This window comes from Populus nigra, chromosome 1 (assembly GCF_951802175.1).
Source record: "Populus nigra chromosome 1, ddPopNigr1.1, whole genome shotgun sequence".
Taxonomy (NCBI): domain Eukaryota; kingdom Viridiplantae; phylum Streptophyta; class Magnoliopsida; order Malpighiales; family Salicaceae; genus Populus; species Populus nigra.
The window spans coordinates 21,895,351-21,910,306 of NC_084852.1; the positions used below are offsets into that span (position 1 = coordinate 21,895,351).

Sequence of the window (14,956 nt, forward strand, 5' to 3'; positions counted from 1 at the left end):
CATACTAATCCATACATAAATAACCTAATTAAAGTTCAATAAAGACTAATCTGGAAACCATTGTCTATCTTGAATTCATATTCAAGCCAAAGCGGTACTTAATTGAAAAAAGAATAAAAATAAAAATAAAAAACAGCAGTAGCAACTAACAAAGTCATAAGGGCGGCTTTTTCTTTCTTTTTTAGTTTTTACTTCTTCCTCGATTTGCTTTTTTTTCAAAAAAAAGCAAAGGCTACCGCAACCCCTACTCTGCATCTTCCATTAAATTCTTTGAAGAATTATCATCCTGTCTCTCTATTAATGAACAGTCAAATTCTCTAAAAAAATTCAATCTTGGCTTGCTCAAGTTGCATCTGATCCAAGAATCTCAAAAACCCATCTCTTATTTCTCATTTATCTGCTTTCCTTTTCACGTATCTTCGTGATCTGTAAGTCCTCAAGTTTCTCCCTTTATGTCTCCATTCTTAACTTTTCTTCAACCCCAAAAGATACTAGAGAGCTAGGGTTTCATTTTCATGCTCTCTAACTCTTTTCCTTGACTTCTTAGCAGTACTATTGTGTGTGCTTTGTTGTTTCAGTCTTTGCCTCTTTTAAGGTACTTTTTGGTCTTTGTTTAGAGTTGTTTCTGCTGTTTTTTGATCACTTTTAAAGCTTATTATAGTTGAAGGTTTTCCTTTTGTTTCATGGGTGATTGTAGAAATTATTATCATTATTTTTTAATGTTTAGCTTCTAACTATTTTTTTTTAATGTTATATCAGCTCTGTTTGTTGATATTAACTGTCTGTTTGGTTGCTGAGAAAGACTTATGAAAATAGGACAAAATTAAATAAGAGAATTTCTTGTTTTTTTCGCGTTGGAAGTTTTTGTTCTCTTAGCTAATGAGTAATTGTAAATCTTACATTTGTTTTAAGAGAGTAAAAAGGTTGCTTGTTTTCCCCTCTGATTAATACTGATTGAGTTAGTTTCGGTTGGTAAGCACTGACCCACATTTTTCTTTTTCGTTGAGAAGTCTTTTTACCATGATTGTCTGGTTTATTCCAATTCTGTTGATATTACTTATTTGATTGTCCAACAGGTTCGTTAGATTGAGACAATGACTAGGGTAACCCGTGATTTTGGAGATACTATGCAAAAAGATGCTGTCCTAGCTGTATCAGCAGATGTTGCATTTGCTTCTAGTCGGTTTCCTAATTACAAAATTGGAGCTACCAATCAGATTCTGGATGCAAAAGATGACCCCAAAGTATTGTCTATGAAGGAGGCTGTGGCACGCGAGACTGCTTTGCTTTTGGAACAGCAGAAACGCCTCTCTGTCCGTGACCTTGCCAGTAAATTTGAAAAGGGATTGGCTGCTGCTGCTAAGTTGTCAGAAGAGGTTGTGTTTCTTTTAAATTGTATCCAGCATTTTGTGTTTCTTTTTGGAAACTTGATTTGATTTCTTTAGGTGGATTATTGAAGCTAATTTTCTAATAACTTGACCTCCTGAATTGTATGTTAGTTTACCCATTTGGTTCCTGAGAAATTAATCATGCCAACTGGCAGTATTATATCCAGCTTTTTGATTCATGGTCTTATCTACTTGTTTTTTCTTGTCAACTGAATGGAACATCAATTAATTGTGGAAAAAGTTGGAAGTCTGTTGTTTGTTTCATTTCAGTGGTTGTTTTTCTCCATTTCTCAGGCTTTAAGACTTTGGAATTATTAATTTCTGAAGAGAGCGGGTGATATAGGAATCAAATGATAAGCTTTTCATCTTTGGATCACAGGCTAGGCTCAGAGAGGCTGCTTCATTAGAGAAACATGTCCTATTGAAGAAGCTTAGGGATGCGCTAGAATCATTAAAAGGACGTGTGGCAGGTAGAAACAAGGATGACGTGGAGGAAGCTATTGCCATGGTTGGTGTTACTTCACTGCTTCTTTTATCAAACTTCTTCCAAAAAAATGATTTTATGTGCTACTCAATGAGTTGGTTGTTACTGCCATGTCATTACTTAAAAACACTCATGTGGAAGATGAATTATGGTCACGTCTTCTAGGTGGAAGCTTTAGCGGTTCAGCTGACTCAGAGGGAAGGAGAGTTGATTCAAGAAAAAGCAGAAGTAAAGAAGCTAGCAAATTTTCTTAAGCAGGTAATCTTGTCTTTGAAAGAATTTGGCATATTTTTCTCAAGCCAGTAAATGCCATCCAACAAGTTCTCTATTCTTTCCTTTTTCAATTTGAGATAACAATAAGGAATTTTTTTGCCTCATTATCTAGTGCTTGCATCGACTTGTAGGCTTCAGAAGATGCCAAGAAACTTGTCGATGAGGAAAGAGCTTATGCTCGTGCTGAAATTGAGAGTGCCAGAGCGACAGTTCAGAGGGTGGAAGAAGCTCTGCAAGAACATGAACGAATGTCTCGAGCTTTGGGGAAGCAGGTTTGTATTAATTATTAGTTATTACAGCTTCAATAGGAGTTCTGAAGGTGTCCCTTTTTACGTTGACAGTAGATAGATATCCTCTTTTCATATTTCAATACTTCTGGTACTAGCCATTGAGTTAGTACTTGGCTGCTTTTGAAATTAAAGAGGACAGTTGGACATACTTTTCATGTTCATTTAGGGCCCATGTTCAAGTTGGAATGCATTATTTTGCTGCATGCTTTTCTTTCTTCTTATTTCTTAACAAAAATATGTTTGTGTGGCATATTAGGACTTGGAAGAATTAATGAAGGAGGTTCAAGAGGCTAGAAGGATCAAAATGCTGCATCAGCCAAGCAAGGTGTGTGCTGGATCTTTGGTGAAAATTTCTTTCTTGATGGAACATTCTAGTCACCAAATTAATTTGCTTCACTTTTTATGTAATTCGGTGAAGTTTCTTCTAACATAGTTGAGGCTCATTAGTGGCTTCTCCAGAGTTTATCTATTTCTCTAAGCCTATCATGAGTCTATAACTGCATTTCAAACTGATACTCAACAATCATAATTCTTGAATTGCTTTCAGATACATGTATATGTCCATTTTCAGGACCAAGTTCTTGGAAGTTAGAACTATCAACGTCCCCTTGTGTTTCCTTGAAATGTAGTTCGCTTCTGCAATAAAAATTAAATATGCAGACTTTTTGGATGGGCTTGGGCCATGTTTTGAGTTATCCAATAAATTCAAGGGAAATTGAGATTCTAGGATTATGATTTTATACTTCTCTGGAATGCTTATGATGACCTATAGCTTTCAGAAATTTCAAATTTGTGGACGCACATTCATTTATTGATCGCAAGTGAATTGGACTTATTTTTGTAGGTTATGGACATGGAACATGAGCTACGAGCATTGAGGATACAACTTGCTGAGAAGTCTAAATGTTCTCTGCAGCTTCAGAAGGAGGTATTGTTGTTGTTGTTAAGATATTATGTGTTGGCCAGAAATAGATCTTGCAGCATCTTCTCTTAAGTTCTCACTTCACTGCATGTTTTAATATGCTTTGCTGTTGCTACTTTTCCACCATTATCCAATCTTAGAATTTTCTTTTATCATTTGACTTGTATAGTTTACCTCTCCCTAATTGTCATTTTAGTCATTTGTTTCCCAGCCAATAGGTTGTTAAGTTCTCCGATTTCAGAATTTTGTTTAAAATCTTCAAGAAAGTAGAAGTATCTGAAAATTTGGGGCAATACGTTTAAGTTGTTAGTTTTCATAATTCAAGCATTTAAAAGTCTTTGAATGGTTCAGGATCTGGTTTAAGCTCTGATGAATGTTATATGCTTTTGTCAGAGTGACTCAATGGCTAGAGGAAATTCTTTATGCACGCTTCCTTCTAAAAACATTTCTTGTGATATTTGGTTATGGTCTCTTGTATTTGACTCTCAGTTGTAATTTCCTTCATTTTGTGGTTTACTTCTTTGCATATTAAACTTGTTGAATAGTATATATCAGAGAATTGACTAAATATTATGTTTCCCCCCTATCTTTCCCAGCTTGCGAGGAGCAGGAGAGGCGAGCAGAGCATATTCCATTTATTTGAATTAGATGGCTCTGAAGCATTAGGTTCATGTTTGCGGATCAATCCTTGCTCTGATAATGCTCCAGAACTTTCTGAATGTTCCATTCAGTGGTATCGTCTATCATCTGAAGATGTCAAAAAGGCGCTTATATCAGGTTTCCATCTTCAATCATTTTTTCTCTTCTGGATGCTTTGGACAATTGAACAAAGCACAGTAGATGCTTCGTGACTGATTCTATTTTATCAGAGGATAGCGTTTCTTAGTGCCTTTAAGTTACTTTAGTTGCTGTCCTTCAGATTTGATCTAGCCATTGTCCACCCTTGGTGAAATAATTGTCATTTTGTGATTGAAACAGTTGCTATGAGGCATGAAATCTGTAATACATGAAATAAAATGGATTATATCAAACTTTTTGCTAGGCAAACAAATTGTGGGATGGAATGTTACCTGTACTCCAAATCAACTATCAACAAAGAATATTTTATTGAGGAAATGAGGTGTGGGAATCCTGTAAATTCAGATTTCAGTATCTAGATATAGGAATGTTTGCTTGTCTGAATTAATGGCTTCTATTATCTAGTATGGCTAAAGTAGAATATGGCATGAGTTATGTGAAAATGGTTGCCCTGTAAGTTTAGATGAATTGACAGTAAATTAATTGGGTAACAAGTTAAGCATTTTGATATTGAATTTGGGAAGAGCCACATAGAGGGTTTGAATGAAATTGCCGTTTGCTAGTGAGTGCTTGGGGATTCATAAAGTAGAAAAGCATTGTTAGTACTGTTTATGATTTATGCTTAGTTATCATGAATATTGCATAAAATAGACTACTGACTACTTTCAGTAATTTTACTCTTCACAGGAGCAACCAAACCAGTTTATGCTCCAGAGCCTTTTGATGTTGGGCGAGTCCTGCAAGCTGAAATAATTTCTGATGGCCAACAATTCACTTTGACCACTACTTGTGCCATTGATCCTGGTCTGTATTTGATCTGCTTCTCTAATTTGGTTTTTGTTTTCCAATTTTTATTAACCCGGCTCAACTAAGCTTTGAGCCAAACTAGTTGGGCTGGCTACATAATCATCTTTCTCCTGTCAGCTCTGTTTTCTGCCAAGCTTCCTATGTTATTTTCAATTTTTATTCATTTATGAAAATTGGTAAATAAAATTCTGTGGTTCACTCTTTTGCATGTAAAGTTATGAACCATGCATTTACATAAGATAAAATAAATAAATTATGAACCATGTTTTCGCATAAGATAAAATAGCTGATGTAATTTTGTGACCAGCTGCTGGTCTCGGAAGCTATGTAGAGGCACTTGTGCGAAAACATGATGTTGAATTCAATGTAAGTTGTCTTAATACTGTTTCAACTTTTTTTTTCCACTTAAGTAGCTAAACATGTCAGGTTCAATATTTGGGAATTATTCTTTCATGTTACCTGAACACTCATATTGTGCTTCTTTGCAATAGTCATTTTGGTGATTCTAATCACCATTCTGGCATGTTGGATGGGTTGGGGGTCAAGTTCAGCCAGGCTGACCATTGTTGTTGGTCATTTTTTTTTTTAAATTGAACTCAGTCCTACATCAAATCCCTTCAGATGCTCACATGATATAGGCAAAAGTGCTTGTGTGCATGGTGATTGGATATTTATTTTCTCTCCGTTCCTGAATCCTGAGGGCTTGCTGATGTTTTTCCTTCTACCGTACGTACTGCAATATGTCAGTGAAAGGGAAATGATATTTGACTATCTGCTACTTTGTGCAATGAAGGTTCTTTGACTTTTATGGCCTTGTGAGAGTGTGCATGCCATAGAGAAAATAGGAAAAGATGTACATTGAGATTCTGAGGTTGTTAAGAATTTGAGGACGCAACCTAGTTTATAGTAAGAATCACAATGAGGGATGACATTGGGAATGGTTAGTTAGGTGCCCCATTCTGCTTCTGTTATTGATTTGCGGATGTTATTTTCTTAACCATTGTGAGGATCCGGGTGGCATTTAGACTCCCATCAATTCTTTGCTTTTCCTGGAGCATGGAAACTTACACGTCCTAGTCTTGTTTAATGCATGTTGTTGTTACTAAAATGCAATGGGGTGTGTGGGCATCACGGATCATTGAACTGGCGAATGTGACCGAAGCGGAAGCATGAGACTTCACCTCTCCTGTTTTGCAAGAGCCATTGAGCTACAAGCTCATGGGTTGAGAGCGTCATAGTAATAAGAACTCTTCAAGGATAACTTATTGAAGTTTAAAATCGTCCTTATGGAAATTTATAGAGGTTGTTTATCCTGTTGTCCTTTCATTGTGGGCCTGGGTTAAATGAAACTGAATCATTTATTTGTTTTGTAAAAGTGATCATAAGGATTAAGGAGGCCATTATTCTCCATTGATTTTGTTTACTTTACAGGTTGTTGTTACCCAGATGAATGGGTTGGATCATACATCAGAATCTATTCATGTGCTTCATGTCGGAAAGATGAGGATGAAGCTTCGCAAAGGGAAGTCGACAATTGCTAAAGAGTACTACTCTACTTCAATGCAGGTATAAGGGGCTGTTTCAACCTTTATCTCTTGAGATAAGATGGTTCTGTATTTACAAAAGCTCATACCTTAAATTCTTTTTTGCTTTTATTCTTATTTGATTGCAAATGTTTTGGTCCATCCTCTCAGGACAGACACATGCACACACACCTCATCTGTGCCTAAAACGTTATTGACAGTTATGTTGGACATCAGCCTCCTAATTTGGTATTTATAGCACATGACACAGCCATTACTCACACTATTCTTGTGCTTTAGCTGTGTGGAGTTAGAGGAGGTGGGAACGCTGCAGCTCAAGCATTGTTTTGGCAAGCAAAGAAAGGGGTTTCCTTTGTATTAGCATTTGAATCAGCAAGAGAGAGGAATGCAGCCATCATGCTTGCAAGGAGGTTTGCTTTTGATTGCAATGTAAGTGTGTCAAAATCTATCTTGGATTCTTGGATTAAAATTTTGTCTGTGAAGCTGATTCTTCTTTTGTCTTTCGGCATCTTCCACCAATGAAGTAACCCTTTTTTTTTTTTGAACTATTGGAATGTCAGATTATGCTCGCTGGGCCAGATGACAGAGCTCCTTTAGGAAGTTAAACCAACCTCCATACTGTTTTGTTTCACTAATTGTAATTAAGTTGAGTTTGCACATGAATCATAGGTTTGTAATAGTAGGATTTGGCATGCATGATTGTGTTGTGGCCTTGTCGGCCTCCACCATTCTTTTTTCTTCTTCATTTTAATTTTTCCTGCCCCTACGAAGGCATTGTTTTTTTTTAATTTGCCTTTATGAGTGTTAACATATTCCCACTTACAATTGGAGATGGATTGCAGCTGTCTCGATTCTGTTGAATGGTTTTTGTATGATGGCTACACAATTGATGATTGTTGTAAGGGTTATGTGCTGTATTTCTGCTAGAAGCTTAAGAATCCTGTGTCTGATACGCTTTTTGAAGTTCAAAACTATGGAAACTGCATTGAATATGCTTGGAGTGGTTTCTATATGATGAAACTTTCATGTACCACATGAAAATCTAAACAAATAATTCTCTGATTCGTGTAATTGAATAAGCAATATCTTCATGAGACGTGTATCCATCCAAAATAGATGGAAATGTCAAAAACTGATCCACATTGGGCATCACAATCCCTACCATATCATGTTTGCCAGTTATTCTTCCGATAAACGATACAGAAAACATGTACATCTCTCCGGGCACCAAATAAAGCTCAGATCATGTTGATATATGATTGACCAGTTGTCTCTTTCATTACAGGTAAAACCCAGTAAAAACAAAGCAAGAAATTTGCCATTGTTGAGCTTCATCACGGCGGTTTCCATATTTATTCTCTGACAGTCTCTCCAACCAGCACAACATGGCGACGACCACTAGATATTGCTGATATTTTTCTCAAATTTCAGCTATTACGGTTGCCTGACATGGTTCATTTTTTTATTTTGCTTAGAACTCTATTTTTTATGCAAAACATTAGAAAAGAATCTAAATAATTTGACAAACCCTTATATGGCATTTAAAAACCTAAAAAACATCTAAATAGAACTTTCCTCGTCAAATGGAACTTGTTTATACTAAGATCGATCATTTTGATGGGATGAGTGATGAATTGATGTCAATGATGATTTTTTCTATTTATCACAATAATCCAACGATCTCTCCTTTTTCTCTCTAAAATCAGGAACTAAAAATAACAAAAATAAATTTTTATAGCAAAATTGAATTGCAAAAATATTGAAGGATTGAATAGATATAATTATATTAAAATATGAGGACTAAATTAAAATTTTTGTGAGAACTTTAAAACTATCACTCATTCACAATGTTTTTTATACTTTGATCATTTGTCTTTCAATTTTGTTTTTAATCGACAAATTTGATTTAATTATATTTTAATTTGGCCAAAAACTTGCAATCGCGGAAAAACTCGAGTAGTGAGTCCACAATAAAATGTGAAAGGATGAACAATGTTTGTATACGCAATGTTTTATCCAAAACATTTAGGGTTTTCTCTGACTAGCTATTTGACCAATGTTCTATCGTACGTTGAATATTTTTTTCCAATGAAAAAAATTGAATGCACAGGCTTTTTAGACATGTTTCTTTACATAAAAGAATCCTAATAATAAACCAAGAAGCCTTTGCAAACATATAATTAAATAAATCAAAAACCATCTGTGTAAATAAATAAAAACAAAAATCTTAAACAACAACTAAAAATAAAACTAAAAAAATCAAGAGATATGTATAGATTAAAATATTCGATCTTGCATACAAGTCATTAACTCAGTAGTGTTTAAAGAATTTATTTATTAAATCAAATAATAATAGAAACAAATAAACACTTAAAATTCATTGAATAAAATAAAAGGATAAAAAACTATTATGAAATGGTACACATATTAGAAAAAATATCCAAAAATAAATATTTTTTATTTTTAAAAATAAAATTTATCTATATAAAAAAATTTCATAGATGAATCATAATAATCTTTTTATATATTAAATACATACAAAATAATTAAAAACAAATCTCCATTTATAAAAGGCTAAATAAGAAAAATAAAATATCATATAGGGGTATTCATTAAAATATAAATTTAAAAATTATTAAAATAAAACTTACAGAAAAAAGCTATCAATGTTTTTAAAAATATTAGATAAAAAAAAAAGAGATAAGGTGTTGTTAGGCTCATGGGCCTTTAATTTTAAAAGCTGATGACCTCATATATCTTTTTAAAAAAACTTTAGATGATGTTTCATTTGATTTCCTTATATTATGACTATTATGGTAGTTGGAAAAAAAAAATTTTTGTTTTAAAACTTTTTTTTCAATTTATTTTTATAAAAAGCCAAATAGGTATAATTTAAAAAATTTAAGGACAAAATTAAACTATTTATAATAATTTTGAAATCATCACCTATTTGTCACGTCTTTTTTTTTCAATTTTATTTTTAATCAAAGTTTGATTCAATTGTCTTTAATTTTGCCAATAAAAGATGCAATCACATTAAACAAAAAAAAATTGAGAAGTAAAAAATAAAAATAAAATTTTTGAACAATAAATCCATATTAAAATGTAAGACAAACACATGCACAATGTCTAGAGTTTTGTATAATGTAAAATATCCACCCACCATGTTCGTCTCCAGGGATGGGGCAGAATGTCTCATGTAAAATGATTAAAGGTATGGAAATGATTGGGTTTGGAATCATTGATGCAGCAGCCAGAAGAGCAACTTTCCGGCAGGTGGTTCTTCCTGGATGGTTGGGTGGTTCTTCCTGACTGGGTGGTTCTTCATAATCACTTAATGCTTGGGTGGTTCTTCCTGACTGGTTTTTCATAATCACTTAATGCTTGGGTGGTTCTTCCTGACTGGTTTTTAATTTGTAAATGAAGCATCTCCTTTACCTCTACTATACAGACAGATAGAGAAAAAGCCTTGGGCTGAATAAGTCCTCTCTTTGCATAGATTACTGTTTATGGTAATAATGCAATTATAAATTCACCACTAAAAAAACTTTAATAATTCTTTTTATTGATATTCTTTTACAATTTCATACTTCAAAATTAAATTAGTTGAAAATTAAATATTTTAATTTAACTCGAGTCTAAATTTGCGAGTTTTAGATATTAGATCAAGTTTAAAAGGTTTTTTTTTTTTAAGTTGATGTTTTTTTACCTTTTTTTTTTCTAGAGTGTTGTTTTGTTTTTACCCTTTTTTTGTTTGGTTTCTATAGGGTTAGTCTCAAATTCATGATCAAAGTCACCGATTTCGAAAGTTAACACGAGTTGACTCTATCTTTTTAAAATTTTAAAATTTATTTATTTAAATTTTATCATTCAACATTTAATATATTGAAAATTTATCTTCTTGTTTTTTTCTCTTTGCTTTCAAGTGATCCTTTTTTTCCTGTTTTTCTTTTAATGGAGTTTTTTTCAATCTTATATTTATTGTCATAAAGTTTGTGAATTAACACAGTTTAACTTATGTTTTTTTATATTCCGAATGGGTTCATATCAGGTTTTTTTTATCTTTTTTTTTTTGTTTTTTTGTTATATTTTATTATTTATATTATTTAATTGGTATGATGGTTCGGATCTCAATTTTTTTTTCCTTGGCATTTTTGGGTCACAAATCTAGTACTATTCTAAATATAGTTTCCAGTAATTGTCAGCTTTTCTTGTATTTGAATCTTTGATTCATTGCTGGTTTGTTTCTATTCAAAATTCCATAACACAATAGATAAATTGAAAAAGAAAAAATTATTAAGAATTAATATAGAAAAAAGGAAAAAGAGAATGAACATGTGGCTTACCATAAGTGTTGCTTTGATGTGATCATGGGTGAGTTGAATTGTAACAAATTCAGTTTGATCTCTCTATACTATCAGCGGACCACCAACAATATCTTCTTGTTCCTCCTCTAATTTGATGTGATCATCTGTAACTCTTTGGTATAAAACATCCAGTTCCCGAAAACTTCTTTCAGGTCTTGAATGGAGGAGACCTGTGAGTCTCTCTATAATCCAACCGACTTTGGGAAAGAAATCAGCGGCAGAGAAGCTTGCCAATATTGCAGAGGCTTCAGGAATTACTTCTTCAAATCTTTTTCCATCGAACCCTTTGATCTCTTGAAAAATCTTTCCAAAAGCTGCCCTACAAGTAATGTTTGCAGTGAAAGACAAAATCTTTTCACTGAGGTCAACAGGGGTTGCTGAAAAAGAATATGCGAAGATGGTGTCAATTAACAAAGCAACCTCTTCTTCTCTTATGAACAGAAATGACTGCACCCTCCTTGCACTGAAGAGTTCAAGAACACAAATCTTTCGCATCTTCCTCCAATAATCTCCATAGGTGTATGTGAAGGATACATCAGAATAGCTGTAAGATAGCCTCCCAGTGCCAACCAAGACAGGTCTACTGCAAGCATGTAGGTCATTAGTTTTCAAGACCTCTTTTGCAGCCTCGGCTGAGGAGATAACCACTGCTGGTACAGCACCAAGTTTAAGAAGGATGACAGGACCATATTTCTTGGAGAGTTGCCATAAAGATCAATGAGACAAGTCTCCAAGTTGGTGCAAGTTACCTATAATTGGAAGCCTGGGAGGCGTTGGAGGGATCTGCTGCTTGTTCTGTTTCTTTCTTATCAGGAGAAACATTAACAGGGAGAAAAACAGCACAAGAGGAAGCGACCACATAATTAGGGGATCATGACAAGCCATGACACTACTTCTTTGGGATTTGCCTTGAAATTCCTAGCTGTAACATTTTATATAACAAATCAATCAGGGGCAAAAGGCTGCATGGTTTTGTTCGTGTTCAACGTCATGGGTTCACCCTCTTCAACAAGTTATCATTGGTTGTGAAGTGAACTTCTCTTATCTTGCAATTATCATAGCATGTAAAAATTATGTCAGCAACACTCTACAGATGATAAACAATATATAAAGTGATTCATATGCATACTATTTTTTTTCCCGAAAAATTAAGGGAGAGAGGAAACTTAAAATTAAAATATTTATTATCTTAAAAATCTCGTGTTCTTTATTCTCCAAGTTCAAGGTAACATCCAAAAATGGAAATACAAATAAGGGGAGGGTAGTGTTTTATTTTCTTCAATCTTTTAACAGGCCAATGCCCAAGAAGACAAGAGATCACATTGGACTGGACATATGCGTGGCCTAGTGCCCAGGTCATACCTATTACATTTCAAACCAAATTGACAAGGGCCAGACCCAAAACATATCTGACTCGCCCAATAAAGCCTTCGTTTGACTCGCAGTAGGTTTGGGTCTCATCAGTGAAGAGGAGGAAGAATCATTTTTCTGTAATGAAACCGAGGAATCTCTGTTAGGTACCTGTATCTACTCTTTACCTGCTCTTTTCTATTTCTTATTTTACTCCTCCGCTTTTGTTTTTATCTTTTATATGGCTGTTTCTTCCCATCTTTATATATATATAGTTTTGAGGTTTATATGGTGTGAATTCTTTTGGGATTTTCTTAGTTTGTTGGTTTTTGCAACTGGGTTTGGAGCATGTAGTGCCGTCTGCTTGTTACCATCATGGTTTGTGATTTGTCTTGCTATTTGTGTTTGTTTAGTATTTTTTTTTGTGAGATTTTCTTTGGTTATTGTCTCTTGATTGATTGTGTTTGAATAGACAGAACATGATTTATTTTTTGTGTTTAAAAGTACGGAGGAGACATTGCATCCTGGGGCTAAGGAAAAATTGAGATTTCTAGGATGTTCTGTTTAGCTGGCTTGTTATTTCAGCTTGCACAAAATCCACACTTTACAAACCCATAGTCTCTTTGCCGCGAAGGATCTAACTAGTGCTTATGGCCATCCTGATTATAATTTTTTGATGACTATTCTTCTTTGGAAAGGGAAGACCCGTATCAAAAGGTTCTTGAAACTAACAAAGAGCACATGGAATTGGAAGGGACTGAGTGTTGTATTTAGTGGATGAACTAGTGATCAAAGATGGCCACTCATTAGTTTCGTGAAATGTGGAATCTACCTCTCTGTTTTTTTTTCAAGCGACACGAGATATTAGCCGATGGTTGGAAAAGAATTAGACACCTCTTCTGCCTCTGGCATTCCTTGAACCCAAGGAGTGAAGAAAGGCTAACATGAATTTGCAAGGTTTTCAAGTTGTTTAGTTAACATATTATGATTCCTCATGTGATAGAGAGGATATACTGATCGAAAAGCTTTGCAAATTGTCTAGGGTACCTCAGCATCAACTCTCCATAGGTTATCCATAATGCTTCAATGTCAACCTTGTTTCTTGTCTTGTTGTGAGATGAACTGAGTGCTTATGGCTTATCTTGCATCTAAAAAATGTGGTTCAATATGTTGTTAAATTGGCTGTGATTGATAAGATGGGTCATGGAAGATAAATTCATGAAAAATGGTGACAGCGATGTTGTTGGCAATTAATCATCTGGTTAATTTAGGAAAGTGGTGGGTGTCATCAAAATTTAGCATTGTGAAAAAAAATTGTTTTGAGATAATAACAATCTGGAGCTTGCCTTTTAGTCATCAAAAGCCATAAGGATCTTTGATAGTGATATATCACTTGGAGCTTTTTTTCTTTGTCCTTTGTGTTGTAGAATCACTTCCGTCCCCTCATTCACATGGTATTGACATTATCTTTTATTTGACAGACACGTGGAATATGAGCCTGTTGATGATATGATTTTACTGGTCCCTGAAATTTTATATTAAACAAAGGATTTTTCCTTTGAAATTGAACGTCCAAAGGCAAAGATAATCAGAAGTTCCATACTGAGATGGCCACTGAAGAGAAAACTCTAGTTGAAATATTAGAAGAAAACAACCTCATTGATCTTGCCAAATATGTAAACTATGTCAGTGCTCCGCAGGCTGGTGCCATAGCAACATTTTCAGGTACAACACGTGGCACCTTTGAGGGCAAAACAGTAGTGGAGCTAAGATATGAAGCATATGTACCAATGGCAATACGCCAGATGAAATCCATCTGTTCATCTGCTAGATCATCCTGGGATATCCACTCCATTGCTGTTGCACACCGCCTGGGTAGTGTTCCAGTTGGAGAAATGAGTGTCTTCATTGCTGTATCGGCTGTTCATCGTGCTGATGCCCTGGATGCTTGTAAGTTTCTGATTGATGAGCTAAAGGCATCTGTTCCATTATGGAAGAAGGAGGTTTATTCTAATGGAGAGGTTTGGAAGGAGAATTCAGAGTTTATGGATAGAAAGCTGGAGCTAGGGAAAACAAATGGGAGCTGTTGCAGAAGAAATGTCAAGGTTGAGACACATGGCACAAAGAGTTGCTGTGGAGCTAAGGTCAAAGTGGCTGATGGAGCGGCAGCAGAGATTAGCACCAGTGATGCTGGTACTGAAGAAACAATCTAAAAGATTCAATACAATCACTCTCTATAAGAAGAAAAGGGAAGAAAAAATTAAAACAGAGAAATGGGATGTTCCAAACTGTTTATACATGAATAATGTGCCAGCTTTTTAGCATATTGTCTCTCTAATAATCAGCTTAGCCTTTCAATCTGTACATTGTTGACATGTTGACTTGTCGACTTTGTTTTTATTATCACGACTTAATTTCCAAATGGCGTCTTTGTATTGCTCTGTATATTGTTTTTGAAGATCAGAAAATGTAAATGGCACACCAGTTTCAGGCTTTCAGAGACTAAAAGATTAGCACAGCTAGACAAAGCAAATTACAATGCAATCAATCTAGCGTTGGCCAAAAAGTCTATCAATCCTGAACGAGGTGTGCTCTGTATGTTCAAAACACTGTACCACTCACCATGAAAGAGAAAAATAGAAAGAACAAAAAGAGTTCATTCTGGGGCTGATATGATCAGGCCAATTAAGATGCAAGTTTCAGTCAGAAACTCAGCAGGTTATCAAAAGGTGG

General features: G+C 34.6%; 2 protein-coding genes and 1 pseudogene across 8 annotated transcripts; 2 read left to right on the forward strand and 1 right to left on the reverse strand.

Annotated features, from left to right (window-relative positions):
- LOC133676210 (stomatal closure-related actin-binding protein 1-like) lies at positions 1-7,435 on the forward strand. Of its 6 annotated transcripts, none has more exons than XM_062097861.1 (14): positions 18-428; positions 548-595; positions 1,077-1,376; positions 1,768-1,896; positions 2,038-2,130; positions 2,277-2,417; positions 2,692-2,760; positions 3,280-3,363; positions 3,954-4,134; positions 4,843-4,959; positions 5,270-5,328; positions 6,394-6,528; positions 6,786-6,935; positions 7,067-7,435. In XM_062097861.1, exons 3-14 carry the CDS (start codon positions 1,095-1,097, stop codon positions 7,109-7,111), a joined length of 1,485 nt encoding a protein of 494 aa, XP_061953845.1. In that variant the 5' UTR covers positions 18-428; positions 548-595; positions 1,077-1,094; the 3' UTR covers positions 7,112-7,435. The 6 variants fall into 6 exon arrangements, with proteins under 6 accessions (XP_061953862.1, XP_061953845.1, XP_061953835.1 ...); XM_062097851.1 differs by having other exon boundaries at positions 551-595; XM_062097843.1 differs by having other exon boundaries at positions 18-595.
- A 3,480-nt stretch (positions 7,436-10,915) lies between these two features.
- LOC133676557 (cytochrome P450 71B36-like) lies at positions 10,916-11,734 on the reverse strand (annotated as a pseudogene).
- A 499-nt stretch (positions 11,735-12,233) lies between these two features.
- LOC133671169 (molybdopterin synthase catalytic subunit) lies at positions 12,234-14,645 on the forward strand. 2 transcript variants are annotated; one of them, XM_062091830.1, is made up of 2 exons: positions 12,234-12,390; positions 13,705-14,645. In XM_062091830.1, exon 2 carries the CDS (start codon positions 13,831-13,833, stop codon positions 14,434-14,436), a length of 606 nt encoding a protein of 201 aa, XP_061947814.1. In that variant the 5' UTR covers positions 12,234-12,390; positions 13,705-13,830; the 3' UTR covers positions 14,437-14,645. The 2 variants fall into 2 exon arrangements, with proteins under 2 accessions (XP_061947814.1, XP_061947819.1); XM_062091835.1 differs by lacking the exon at positions 12,234-12,390 and adding an exon at positions 12,447-12,601.
- The last annotated feature ends 311 nt before the right edge of the window (positions 14,646-14,956 follow it).

Coding starts and splice junctions, on each gene's coding strand:
- LOC133676210 (XM_062097843.1), top strand. CDS start 1,095: ATGACTAGGGTAACCCGTGATTTTGGAGATACTATGCAAAAAGATGCT. Junction 1,377..1,767: donor CTGCTAAGTTGTCAGAAGAG/GTTGTGTTTCTT, acceptor TTTGGATCACAG/GCTAGGCTCAGAGAGGCTGC. Junction 6,529..6,785: donor ACTACTCTACTTCAATGCAG/GTATAAGGGGCT, acceptor CTTGTGCTTTAG/CTGTGTGGAGTTAGAGGAGG.
- LOC133671169 (XM_062091830.1), top strand. CDS start 13,831: ATGGCCACTGAAGAGAAAACTCTAGTTGAAATATTAGAAGAAAACAAC.